Source organism: Aquarana catesbeiana, linkage group LG04 (genome assembly GCF_042186555.1).
Source record: "Aquarana catesbeiana isolate 2022-GZ linkage group LG04, ASM4218655v1, whole genome shotgun sequence".
In the NCBI taxonomy this organism is placed as follows: domain Eukaryota; kingdom Metazoa; phylum Chordata; class Amphibia; order Anura; family Ranidae; genus Aquarana; species Aquarana catesbeiana.
In genome coordinates, this window is record NC_133327.1 from 515,741,941 (window position 1) to 515,754,849 (window position 12,909).

Consider the following 12,909-nt stretch of genomic DNA (forward strand, 5'->3'; position numbering starts at 1 on the left):
ATCCTAAGGCTACATACACACTAGCCTAACCTGACCGCAGCCATGGGAAAACACAAAACATGGTAAATATGCAAACTGTGATTTGCGTTTTCCCGCGGCCAGCAGTCAAAGTGTTCCTATCCTGAACGCGATTCTTCTGCGTTCAAGACAGGGAGATTTAACCTCACCTAAACGCGGCAGCTCTTAAACTCTGTAAAAAGCCTAAAGCCACGCACACACGAGCGGAATGTCCGATACAAAAAGTCCGACGGAAGCTTTTCATCGTCTATTCCGATTGTGCGTAGGCCTCATCTGACTTTTTTTTTTTTTAAATTCTGACGGACCTAGAAATGGAACATGTTCTAAATATTGCCGACGGAACCAATTCCTATCGGGAAAACCGATCGTCTGTATGCTGTTTCGATGGACCAAAAGCGACGCATGCTCTGAAGCAAGTACGAGACGGAAGCTATTGGCTACTGGCTATTGAACTTCCTTTTTCTAGTCCCGTCGTAAGTGTTGTACGTCACTGCATTCTTGACGGTCGGACTTTGATCGAACTTTGGATTGACAGTATGTAGGCAATACTGCTTGAATGGAATTCTGTTGGAGAAACCTTCAGAGTTTATTCCGATGGCAAAACAGGTTGTGTGTACGTGGCATAAGTTGAGTTTAAACATTTTGGCAAAAAAAATGCAAAAAACTCCTAAACTCACGTTTAGGAGCTGCCATGGAGCCTAAGGCCTCATGCACACTTGAGCTCAAAAAATGTTTTTACAGGCATTTGAGCTTTTTTTTCTGCCTCTAGACTCCCCTCTATGTTAACCGATGTGTCCATGCACGCTATATTTACAGGAGTTTCAAGGCAGGGGAGTTTGGAGGCAGAAACAAAAAAAAACATCATTTGCGCACTCAAGAGAGGAGTGTTTTGGCAGAAAAAAAAGGTTTGATGCACCTAAACATGGGTAAACGCATCTAAACACCCGTTAGCGCTAGGCACTATTAGCACTTGAGTGTTTTTCGATTTCAATAGCCACAATAAATTAACATTCTGGCTAATGAAACTAATAAATGCGCAAGCGCTTGACGTGCCTAAATGCACTTGAAAAAACGCAGCTTAGAAGTGTTTTCGCAGCTGCTTTTCTCCTGCCTTAAGAAAAATGTTTAGAGAAGCCCCAGTTGCATGAGGCCTAAAAGTCACTTTTTTAGCTAGGAACTGGCCTATAATCTTGATGGGCTTTAACCTGTAAATGCAGCCAATACATTCTGGACAGGAGTAGATATCCAATTTATATGATAACCATTTTCAGAGAAGCAATGCTGGTCTTAGCAATCTGATCTGGAGGTCAGAACATACGCCCTCTATAAGCAGCAGCGATGGAACCTTGTTGTAGAGGCTGATTTCTTGTATACTATTTAACCACAGATAAAGCTGTAATACACTGCATCAGTAAGCATACTCAATTAAAGTAGTACCTGGTACAGATCCGTGCACAATAATGTAAGATTTCCCATGAGATTTTATCCAGGGAAGAAGAAATCAAGCAATGAAAAAAAAATTTTTCTTTCTCCTTGAACAGAAAATAAATTATTCCCAATGAGTATCTAAATCACTGAGGTATTAGGGCAAAACAGAACAGGGGATTTAAAAGGGGGAACATTACTTTTTTTAACACACACAAAATAACTTGATGACAGATAAGCTAGCCATACTGTACTCACTTTTTCTCTATTAAAGGATAAATGCATATGTTTTTGGACGCTAAAAAAATGTGCATTTAATATTTTTTCTCAGGAACCTGCAGAGCACTGCACCCACAATCAGGCTCCTGCAGACTCTTCCTACAGCTCTGTGCCCATTCCTCTGTATGCGCTATTAGCTTCAGAGTTGCAGGAAGAGTGAATGTACTATGAGCACGTTGATCAGCACACTCATAGTCCATTGAGAACTACTCTTTATGAGAAATACAAGAACTACAAGTCCCTCTGCCACATATGTCTGTGAATGGATGATGTGGCTGTGCGGGTGGGGTCTCTCAATTTTAAATGTGACAGCGGCTGCAGGTGAGAAGAAATTCTGCCCACTATCATGGATGGGATTTATCAATATTTCCATGTTCCACCCTAAATTTGGGTGTAGCATGTGATATGTTACTAAAGGTCACACTCAAAAAACATGCTAATAGGTTAATTGGCTCCTGTCTAAATTGGCCCTAGTATGTTTATGTATGAATGTGAGTTAGGGACCTTAGATTGTAAGCTCCTTGACGGCAGGGACTGATGTGAATGTACAATATATGTGTAAAGCTCTGCATAAATTGAAGGTGCAATATAAGTACCTGTAATAAATAAATAATAAATAAATAAAGGTGAATTTCTTCTTTAAACTATGTCTGAACCCAAGTTAAAAAAAAATGGAAATATTGTGGCTTACCAGTTCTCTGTTTTAGTGGCTGTATTAGTGTTCTTTTCAGGCCTAATTTACTTTATTTTCACCTGGCAATCCTGCTAGTAACACACTTCCTGTCCTAGGGTGACTACAGTATCTATGGAAGAGCAGCATTTTCCCCAGGCCGCAGCTCTTAAATATCTTCTATACAACACCAGTTACTTTCTTTGTCATGTGATCACTTTTCCTTCCATGATGGACTTATGGGTGTGTCAACACTGGAGGTATGTATGTCATTTCTGCCAGTGACGTTTGCCGTCGGCATCAGCATTTTCAAAGTAATGAAATGCAAGCATATACCAGGTGGCAAACATCCCCTCCCCCTTCCCCCAGCCGCCTTTCAATTACATTACTTTAGATTACATTACTTACCTGTTTGCAGCAGCCTAGGGCTGTGCTGCTCACTTTCCTTCTTTAACCACTTGCCTACCGGGCACCTACACCCCCTTCCTGCCCAAGCCATTTTTCAGCTTTCAGCGCTGTCGCACTTTGAATGACAATTGCGCAGTCGTGCTACACTGTACCCAAGCACATTTTTTATCATTTTCTTCACACAAGTAGAGCTTTCTTTTGGTGGTATTTAATCACTGCTGGGTTTTTTATTTTTTACAAAAAAAAAGACTAAAAATTTTGAAAAAAAAATGTGTTTTACTTTTTTTTCTGTCAGTAAATTTTGTAACTAAGTAATTTTTCGCCTTCACTGATGTGTGCTGATGAGGAGGCACTGATGGGCACTGATAGGTTGAACTGGTGGGCACTGATGAGGTGGCACTTATGGGCACTGATTAGGTGGCACTGATGAGGAGGCACTAATATGCCACACTTATGGACACTTATGGGCACTGATATGTGGCACTGATGAGCACTGACGGGCGGCACTGATGGGCACTGATAGGCGGCACTGGTGGGCACTGATAGGTGGCATGGATAGGTGGTACTGATGGGCACTGATGGGCATTGATGGGTGGCACTGATGGGTGACACTGATCGACATTACTGATGGGCATTGATTGACAGCAGTGATGGGCATTGATGGGCAGCACTGATAGGTGGCACTGACTGGCATCGCCAATGGGCACTGATTAGTGGCACTTGTGGGCAGTGGTGGGCACTGATTGCTGCCACTGGTGGGCACTGATGGCTGGCATTGGTGGGCAATGGTGGGCACTAATTTGTGACACTATTTTGCATTATTGTAATAAGTGTCCTGATTACATTCCTAGATGTCCCCCTGCGTGGAGATGCCGCTGATCGGCTCTCCTCGCCACACACTCTGTCAGTGTGAGGCGAGGAGCGTCGATTACTGGCACTTCCTTGTTTACATGTAACCAGCTGTGATTGGACACATTGATTGTGATGTGGCTGTGATTGGACACGGCGCGACCCCGATCTCTGGAAAGACCCACGTCCGCGGCTCTTTAACCATGTGATCACATGGTTAAAGAGCTGCAGGTCTTTCCAAAGATCAGGGTCACTCCTTGTCCTAGCAACACAGCGCGGGCCCCCTCGGACGCGCAAGAGCGGCCGTTCTGGGACACCGTCATATGACGTCATCCCAGAACGAGAGCCGCACCGCCCCACCGTCATTTGACGGTGGCCGGGCGGCAAGCAGTTAATCTCATTTTTAGAATGCTGTGCCTGTGATGTCAGTAAAAAACAAAGTCTTAGCACAGTAAGGCAAACCATACATTAGTCAGTTTTTTCATTCCACCAGTGAGTTGAATAAAAAAAACTGACCCAACCTTGAATGTGTGAATGGGGGAATTTTCCCCATTGTGTTATTGTATTATTATTGTATGCTAACAGTGGGAGGACTTCCACACCATAAAAATACACTTATGAGGGGTACAGGCTAAAACCTGCGGTGCAGATTGAGCAGAGAAAATTTGACAGGGCAGTTGTACAAAAGTCAATCGGTAGATCAACATCTGTATAACCAAAGTGCCTATACATGGATCGAAATTTGTCCGTCCTTGCTGAAACCGGCCCAATTTTCAATCCACTCATGGCCAGCTTTAGAGGCAGAACGGCGCTGGGCAGTGTTCATCCTGCAGCACTTGAAGCCCCTATCTGCGTGCTGCATGTGGTGACATCAGCACTACTACAGAGTGTCAGTGAGAGGACTGGTCACCACACACATAAAAAGCAGGCTGTGGGGATTGGTTGGCTAGACAGGAAAAGGTGCAATCTGACTGTCAGAAGGTAACCTATTCATCAAGTGTATAGGATCCACAGACCACTGAAGGCAAAAGAAGTACACATTTCTTATAGGTATGCATAACTTTAAAAGTTTAACACAAATTTGTTGTGCTTGGAGTTCATCTTTAAACAGCTGTTCCCTTATCTATGTGAAATTTAATTGGTTGTTGGTTACAGCCATTTGCAAGCTGCTGAAAAAAATTCTGCACCAATAGCAAGCATGGTCTTCAACGCGGAGTACACTTATAAGGACTGCAGGAAAAGGTTGTCCTTTATTCATAGCAATTTGAAATTTCAGACATTATTTTTCAACTGCAGGTTATAAGTATCCCTTATTCTAAATATATCTAATATATCAAATTAACCTACGTTTTCCATACTGTATACAGTCTTCTCTCACCTAGAATCTTTTTATACCATTTTCTGTAAGATTTTCTTCGACCCTCATGCAAAAATGCAACTCAATCCTGTTTTGCCTACTCACAGTATAAACATAGACTGGTCCCAGAAATTAAAGCAAACAGCTCTTCTGGGCCCCCAACTTATATACCATATACAATATCCATTGCAGGTTGTTGGGACACGTTCCTTCACGTTATTTAGCAGTTAATTCATATATATCTATTACCTTCACTTTAGCGTCAATTTATTTCTTAATCCTTGAACCGGGAATTAGACAAATAGGTAGGAGAAGTGACATGTGATGCACAAGTGACATTTGCTTTACTTGAAAACTACTGAGTCTGCAATACATAGACTGATATGAACAGTGCAAGTAACAGTTCACTGTACCGATAACATGAGTGATTGAGTGCTAAAGCAGAGAAGGACCGTCACTGTATACCAACAAGATTTAAGGTCTTTCATTCCTGAAAGATCACTTCTGATAATGCATCTACAGGCATAAATCACAGTAGGGTGAAGGTATAATGTTACAAGAGGTTCAATACATCTGGAAATTGTCCATGATGCCACTCTAAATTTACTGTTCTCGTAAAATATTTGACAGGCTAATTATTTCCTCAATCAAAGAGTAAATCTAACAGTATTTCTTCCTTAGAAAAAATAAAAAAAGTTAAAGAACAATAACTGAAGTTACCTGTTTTAGGGAGTAAGTTTCGTCTTGGTTCTTCGGGGCCTTCAATAGGCTGCTCAGAAATAAAAATCCGTGCTTGTTCTATGGCATTCAGGACTGTCTGTTCTTTATCCTTCAATTCCCGTTTCAAGACCTACAACAAAAACAAATTTTAAAATGCAGAGTTATAGTTATACATAGTATCTGGCACCATTACACTTTAAAACTGACCTAACATCAGATAATTTTTTTTTTTTTAAGTTAAATGTATGCATGCTAAGTAATGAGTAAGTTCAGAGTAGTCCATATTTAATACATCTCACAGAGATCACAGCATTCCCTGACGATGTCTTCATATGCCTCTCTCCCCAGTTTGTTCAGGCACTATCCAGGATCACCAGCTACTTGTACTGAGTGCACTTGCAGTTGCTGCACAGACACACTTGCATGTCAAAGTTTGACATGCCAGCAGTAGCAGGTGCATGGATTCAGAACACAAAGGCTCTGAAATTGTACTCCTGTGCCTGGAGTTTCGCTTTGAAGTAAATCTAAAAAGTGTGCCTATGTAAATTTCTAAAGTCACTAGCCATTGCTCAAATATTATATATTCATAGATCCATTGCAGGGAAATCTTGCACAACTCTTTAGGCAATTAAATTTAATGGCATATTTCTGAAAAGATGGATGTAAATGAATATTCCATGTGAGTTGTTTAATGGGACATAATATAGGTTTAGCTAATATCTGATGTTATTCAGGGTACACCAAGCACAGCATGGTTAATAACAGGATTAATCTGTAGACCTTACAAGTCAGCCTCACTGAGCTGAACAAAATAGACCAGTCAATCAACAAGCCAGAATTGCAATGAACAGACTATGTGCTATTGACACTAGACATAAAAAAATGTGTGAAGATTTTTTAAGTGCTAGCAAATGGCAAAAAGTCAATAGCACATACACGTTTTAAGGATACCTGTACTGAAAAAAATATAAAGGCTTTCATTGCTGACCTACCTCTGAAAACATTTCTTAGGTTGTCACAACATGTTATATGAATCATGGAGTCAGAGGAAAGTCAAGGCTCTACAAACTTGTTCTGGGTCAGAGAGACTAAAAAAAAATTAAGCCATTTGATTGGCAGAAGAGCCAAGAAACTATCAATTCAGGATCAAGAAGTGAGAAATAGTTGTCTACATATTTTCTCAGTACAGGTTTTCCTTGAATGACCAGTAAGTCTAATAAATCAGTTCTACATACAGTCCAATCAAAAAAGTCAACGCTGGAGTCCACATATAATCCACAGAGCTTAATCATTCATTATTCATTAGGCAAACAGTTGTTGAAGGCTGGATAGCCTTCAACAGACCTAGTAGAGTGCACCTAGAAAAAGGGTGAAACTTGATCCTTAAGACCATAAGCCTGGATAATGATCTGTCTGAGACACCTAGGAATTGTGGAGAGTGAAGCCAATTCTCCTTGTCCCTGGTTTCACACTGGTGCGATGCGGGAACCAGCACCTTTTCCTGCATCGCTCCTCTCCCGCAGGCAGTTCACACTGCCTTGTGCGAACCACTGTGGGTGTCATTAACAAAGTTGCATAGGCAGTTTTTTTGGTAAAGGTAACTTGACCCTTTAAGGTGGTTTTTGCTGCATTTAGAAAGGCTTATATTCTCTTTGTAATCCCTGATAGTCTCTGTAAGTCTGGGTTCACACTTGTGCGATCTCAGAGATTGCATGTGATTCACATGCGATCTCTGAGCAATGCGAGTTCAGCCATACAGTTGAATGGCTGAACTTGCATTGGCTTTGCACAGAAAATAGTGCAGGCACTAGTTTTTCCCTGCAATAGAATCGGATTGCATGGGTGTTCTCACCTATGCGATCCGATTCCTGTGCGAGTTCGCAGTGCGATCTGTGAACTAAACTGGGGGTGTCATTAACAAAGGACTCCCTATGTTTTTGGGATTCAACATGCTGCGCTAAAAAGTTACATTTCAGACTAGCCCTGCACCTGTCTAGTTCAGCAGGCTCCAGATACGGCCTCCAAAACTATTGTTGAGGCTATGCCACTTTAGAGAGCTGCGAATAGGGACTAGCTCAAGCACCTTATAGGAGAATCTTGATAAAAAATAACAATATTGAAGGAAAAAAATTGCAAGCAAAAATACAGTTAAGCTTTTCTCAGTTGAGAAAGATGTTCATCCTACTAAGACACCGAAGAATTTTGAAATTAGGAGGGGGTTATACCAGGCTGGTAACTGGGTTTGTTTGCCAGTGTCCAAACACTCCTGTAGGCCTCAGTATAACTCAATTGTCTCTGAATCCTTTGCCCCTCAATGAAACATAAAAATTCCCTGACTGTAATGAGTCAAGCAATCAATGAAAAATCTATGCAACTCCTTGGTAAGATTAATGCAATCTTTTTTTTTTTTTTTTTTTTTTATAGGGGGTGTAACATCCATACCATTGTTCAGAGCCTGACAGAAACTGGCAGTTAAAACCACTCATATCATACTGGAGTACTCTGCAAAGAGGAAGTGACAGGGTACAATAAGTCTACAGTTTCTTTCAGCAAGTATAAATCTCTCACAGAATATACTACTGGTGTGGACTAGGGGATCATCATGATAAGCTCTGCTCTCTGGTTAATTAGATTGCACTTGCAGAAGCATTACTATGGTGGTGGATGGCTTTAACTTGCAAATGTATGCAGTTAAATGTTTACCATTACTTTTATTAGCTAAGTGTCTGATTAAATTCAGGTATTTCCACATCTTTAGGACAATGATATTTCAACAGGTTATACCAATACTCAATTACAACAGCAGGCCACAGAATAACAGCAACCATGGACAGACATATTGGTCAGTGATCTGTCACTTTACTATCAGGCTGAGAGAAAGGTTCTGTATTTAATTGAATGTCAGAAAAGGGCTGATAATGTTAGTTATTTTTGAAGCTCAGACAACAAAAGCCAGCCTTTTGTTGAGAGAAAGCTAAAACAAATATCTGAATTACCTAGCTAAACATCTGGCAATTATAATGACTATACATTACTGGTGGATAAACCAAAAATGGTCATTTAATAATGTCAAATAAGTAATAATAGTGTACCTGTGTCTGACTGTATGGTAGGTTAAATGGAAGTTGTTATTTTAAAAGAGAACTCCAACCAAACTGCAATCTACAAAGGGGAATCGCAGCCCCTCCTGCTGAGGTCCTCGAACCGGGGAAGGGGAGTGGTGGGAGGTCACGTGACCACACAACTGTGCTGTGAAATAAGGTATTTAGCTTCAGAATTAAAAACACAAAAAAAAAACACACACACACACTGTATAGCTTGCTATAACAGAAGGGATACCAGTGATCGTCATCAGTACAGCTTTACAACCACTTTAAGGGTAATCTTCCCAGCAAGATGAATAGCAAATAATAACCTGATAGGGGTTTTATTGCACCTCTATGCCATACAAGGAAAAAATATATAGCAGGCAATATCCTGCTTCTGTAAGTTCCAAAGAATAAACTATCCATTACATACAGAATTTCTATCCATCACCACATATTCCACATCAAAAATTAGAGACATACACAGCTGAAGAGAAAGCAGATGCAAATATAATTTTCAGGATGCAGGCTTTATTGCAGCTCACAAAAAAAGAAAACACCAAGTGTGAATACTATGACTATAAATACGTTTACAGGAAATTTATACTCCAACTTAAGCTCGCCTTTAAATTGTGTTTATCTAAAACATGGGTCTCCAAACCTTCTAAAGAAAGGGCCAGTTTACTGTCCTTCAGGATTTAGGTGGGCCAGACTATGGTCAGTGGAAGTAGAAAATGCCCTAGGTGTCAGTGGAAGTAAACAATGTCCCACTATTGGTTTTAATAGGAGGAATAGTGACTCATTGCATCAGTGGGAGAAATAGTGCCCCATCTTTGGTGTCAGTGAATGGAATGGTGACCTATCATTGGGGTCAGTGGAAGGAATAGTGCCCCATCATTGGTGTCAATGGATGGACTGGTGCCCCAAGGGCCGGATGAAGACAAGCAAAGGGCCACATCTGGCCCACAGTTTGTAGATCACTGATCTAAAGCACAAACATATAAGCCACTGTGGTGTTGGGGTGATTATGCTCATGTGGTAGGTGTTTATCCAATGAGTTGCGCCAGTTCAAACTGTATTTTAGGGCATGGCAGCCCACTTTTGTTGGAAAGAAAAAAAAAGCTCACATAGACATCAGTTGCCCATGCAGGGGTTCTTCCACATTAACAGTTAACTAACCTAAAATGCCGAGCCACCTCGCTCCCTTGTCAGCAGCACTGACAAGTCCAAACTGGGAGCCCTGAGCTTTCCTCAGGCTTGAGTATATAACGACCCTCTTACACCTGTGTACTCACACAGGATGCAAGCATTCATTAAAATCTGGACACAGGATTGAAGGTTCTGTCCCACTCAAGACACTTTGAAAACTTCAAGCTCCAGGTCCCAATCCAGGTTTACAGAATCCAAAGAAAGACAAAAACACAACTTTCTCTGCTAAGAAACCACAGTCTGAAACCACACATTAAGCCTTAATGCAAATCCTGTATCATTTTCCACTATACTTTCACATCACTCAAGACAGTAAAATCAAGACAGTAAACTCACTGCATTATGAAGGTTATTGATATGTTTTTAATGTTTTTTATAATAATGTTTTTTAAAACTATATACAAGATGATCTATAAAATGTCAAGCAGCTACAATAAGACCCCTTTCACACTGGGGCGCTTTGCAGGCGCACAGCGCTAAAAATAGCATCTGCAAAGCGCCCCGAAAGCCGCTCATGTGTCTCCAATGTGAAAGCCCGAGGGCGGTGAGCTGGCAGGACGCTAAAAAAAGTCCTGCTAGCAGCATCTTTGGAGCAGTGTGTATACCGCTCCTCCACCGCTCCTACCCATTGAAATCAATGACTTTAACTGACCCTCTAAAGCAGGGGTGTCGTGGGGGGCGTGACCGGATGTGGGAGTGAGAGGGTAGCTCTAACCAGCTAGCAAACAGCCGAGAAAACGTTAGCCTGTCCGGCGGCAGGAGAACGCAGCTGACATCGGCCCCAGTGACCGGCATCTCTGTCCATACCTGCCTAAATCTGGCCCCGGCGAGAGCGTGGACTTGGAGGTCGGACGCGGAGGACGAGACGAGGGGGGAGGCGTGAGAGGTCTCCCTGGCTTGTCGGCGGCCGGCGAGGAAAACCGGCTTCAATATCAGCGCCGCGTGAGGGACAGAGAGAGGGCTTGGAGGGCAGAACCAGAGGGGTAGTGTGAGAGGCTCCTATCTGGTATGCCAGCAGCCGATGAACGAACCGGTCTCAGTAACAGTGGTGGCGGGGAGTGGAGCGGTGAGCGGCTGATAAGAATACAAGGTAACGCTGGTGATTGACAGACTTGTGTGAAGACGTCTGATGCAGGTGAAAGCTCTTCCTATTGTTCTCAAATCCCATATCTGCCATATATGATCTTTTATCCTCAGTTTATAGCTGAAAGAATATGAATTAACTGAACTTTTAAGTTGAAACTTTGGCCGAGCTGAATCTGTTGCTTCAATAACTGTTGTTGTTAAAGACTCTATACCTGAAACCTAGAAAATTGCAGCCCCAGTCCGGGGTGGGAGACGGACAGGGAGCTGGCTGGTGATGCAATCTGAACAACAACAGAATTGATATAAATTAATATAAGCAGAGGAATGGCGCTTAAAAGTTGGTTACTATGACTAAAGTTGCAATTTGAAGTATATCATTTCATCGCCTACTACTTAATCGCAAGCTTAACTGTTTAGTTGATACTGTAGTACTAGATGTACAGTGTTTCCTTTTTCCTTTTTTTTTTTTCCTTTTTGAGTCTAACTGGAACCAATAGTGGGAAACAACATGAACTATAGTTCAATTTAATTGAAGGAAGGTTGTGACTTGAAGGCTTAAATCAATGTAAAATGATGCTGTAATATTGTGCAACAATTTGAAACAATATGAAAATTGGTTAATCCTTAAAGGAAAAGGAGAAAGGAGGAAAACACCATGGTTGGGAAGCGAGCGGCTGATGAAAAAGCAAACCAGCACCAGCCACAACACCAGGCACAACAAGAAGGATCCCAGGTCACACGCTCTGCAAAAAATCAGACAAATCAAGTAAAAGTCGCAGCGGCAACTGCAGCAGCAGCAGCAACGAAGTTAGAGCGATTCACTAGAACCTCTCTCTCACCAGCAAAATCCTCACAATGAACTCATACAGGACCCTCAGGGGTCAGGAAAAATCCAAGTAGTGGGCCAATGCCGGTGGTGTCAAGCCCGATGACAGCGCCGCCTATAAGGGAACAAGAAGCAGGGAAAGTTGACACCTTAAGTGGTGACATAGCAACTAGAAAGCTCTCTAATATAACAGAGGCAGATATGGAGGGAGAGCAAAGGGGAAGAGCAGAAGAGCCTACAATGAGGGACCTCTTATATGCGATAACCGCATGCAAGGAATCAATTGCAGGTCTGGATACCCAATTGAAAGGTATAAAGGAGGAACTCGCCGTGATAGGTGGCAGGCTGAAAGAGACGGTGGAAAGAACAACGATCCTAGCGGAAAGATTAAGTGCAGTAGAAGATACGTTATTTCCACTCAGACAGGACATCACTGAGATGAAGAAATATATAAAAGACCAGGCAGCCAAAATAGACGAATTAGAAAATAGAAATCAAAGAAACAATGTAAGAGTAATTGGCATGCCTGAGCAGAGTGAGGGTCCTAACCCCATAGAATTTTTGGAGGGATGGGTTAAAGAGAAAGGGGGGGCAGGAACGGAAGGGAATAGGGTGGACAGGGGGGAGGGGGGGAAGGGTAGGCACGAGAGGGGGTGGATTTATGCAAATGAGAAAGGGAAGATATCACAAGTATAAGTTTTGACACGAATATTTATTATATTTCACAATCGATAAACGGAGGGAAAAAGGAATGGCATGTAGAAATGTATTGTATGCTGGCAGGGTCCTAGGGATGGTTAAAATCCAGATGGATAATGGTAGTGGGACTTATTATTTATGTTGCTGCTTTCGGTTCTATGAGTACAGAAAATGGTGTGCTCCCATGCATGAGTAAGGGGGGGGGGGAATGGTATCTTATTAATGACATGGAATGTAAGGGGGCTGGGGGATAGTGATAAGAGAAGTGCAATGTTTA

General features: G+C 41.9%; 1 protein-coding gene across 10 annotated transcripts in view; it reads right to left on the reverse strand.

Moving 5' to 3' along the window:
- UTRN (utrophin) overlaps positions 1–12,909 on the reverse strand; it is a 1,071,426-nt gene that overhangs the window by 266,411 nt on the left and 792,106 nt on the right. For all 10 annotated transcript variants that reach the window (XM_073627744.1, XM_073627752.1, XM_073627745.1 and 7 more), the window contains one exon: positions 5,727–5,856. In XM_073627744.1, coding sequence (XP_073483845.1) covers positions 5,727–5,856 — 130 coding nt within the window. The remainder of the gene's footprint in view (positions 1–5,726; positions 5,857–12,909) is intronic.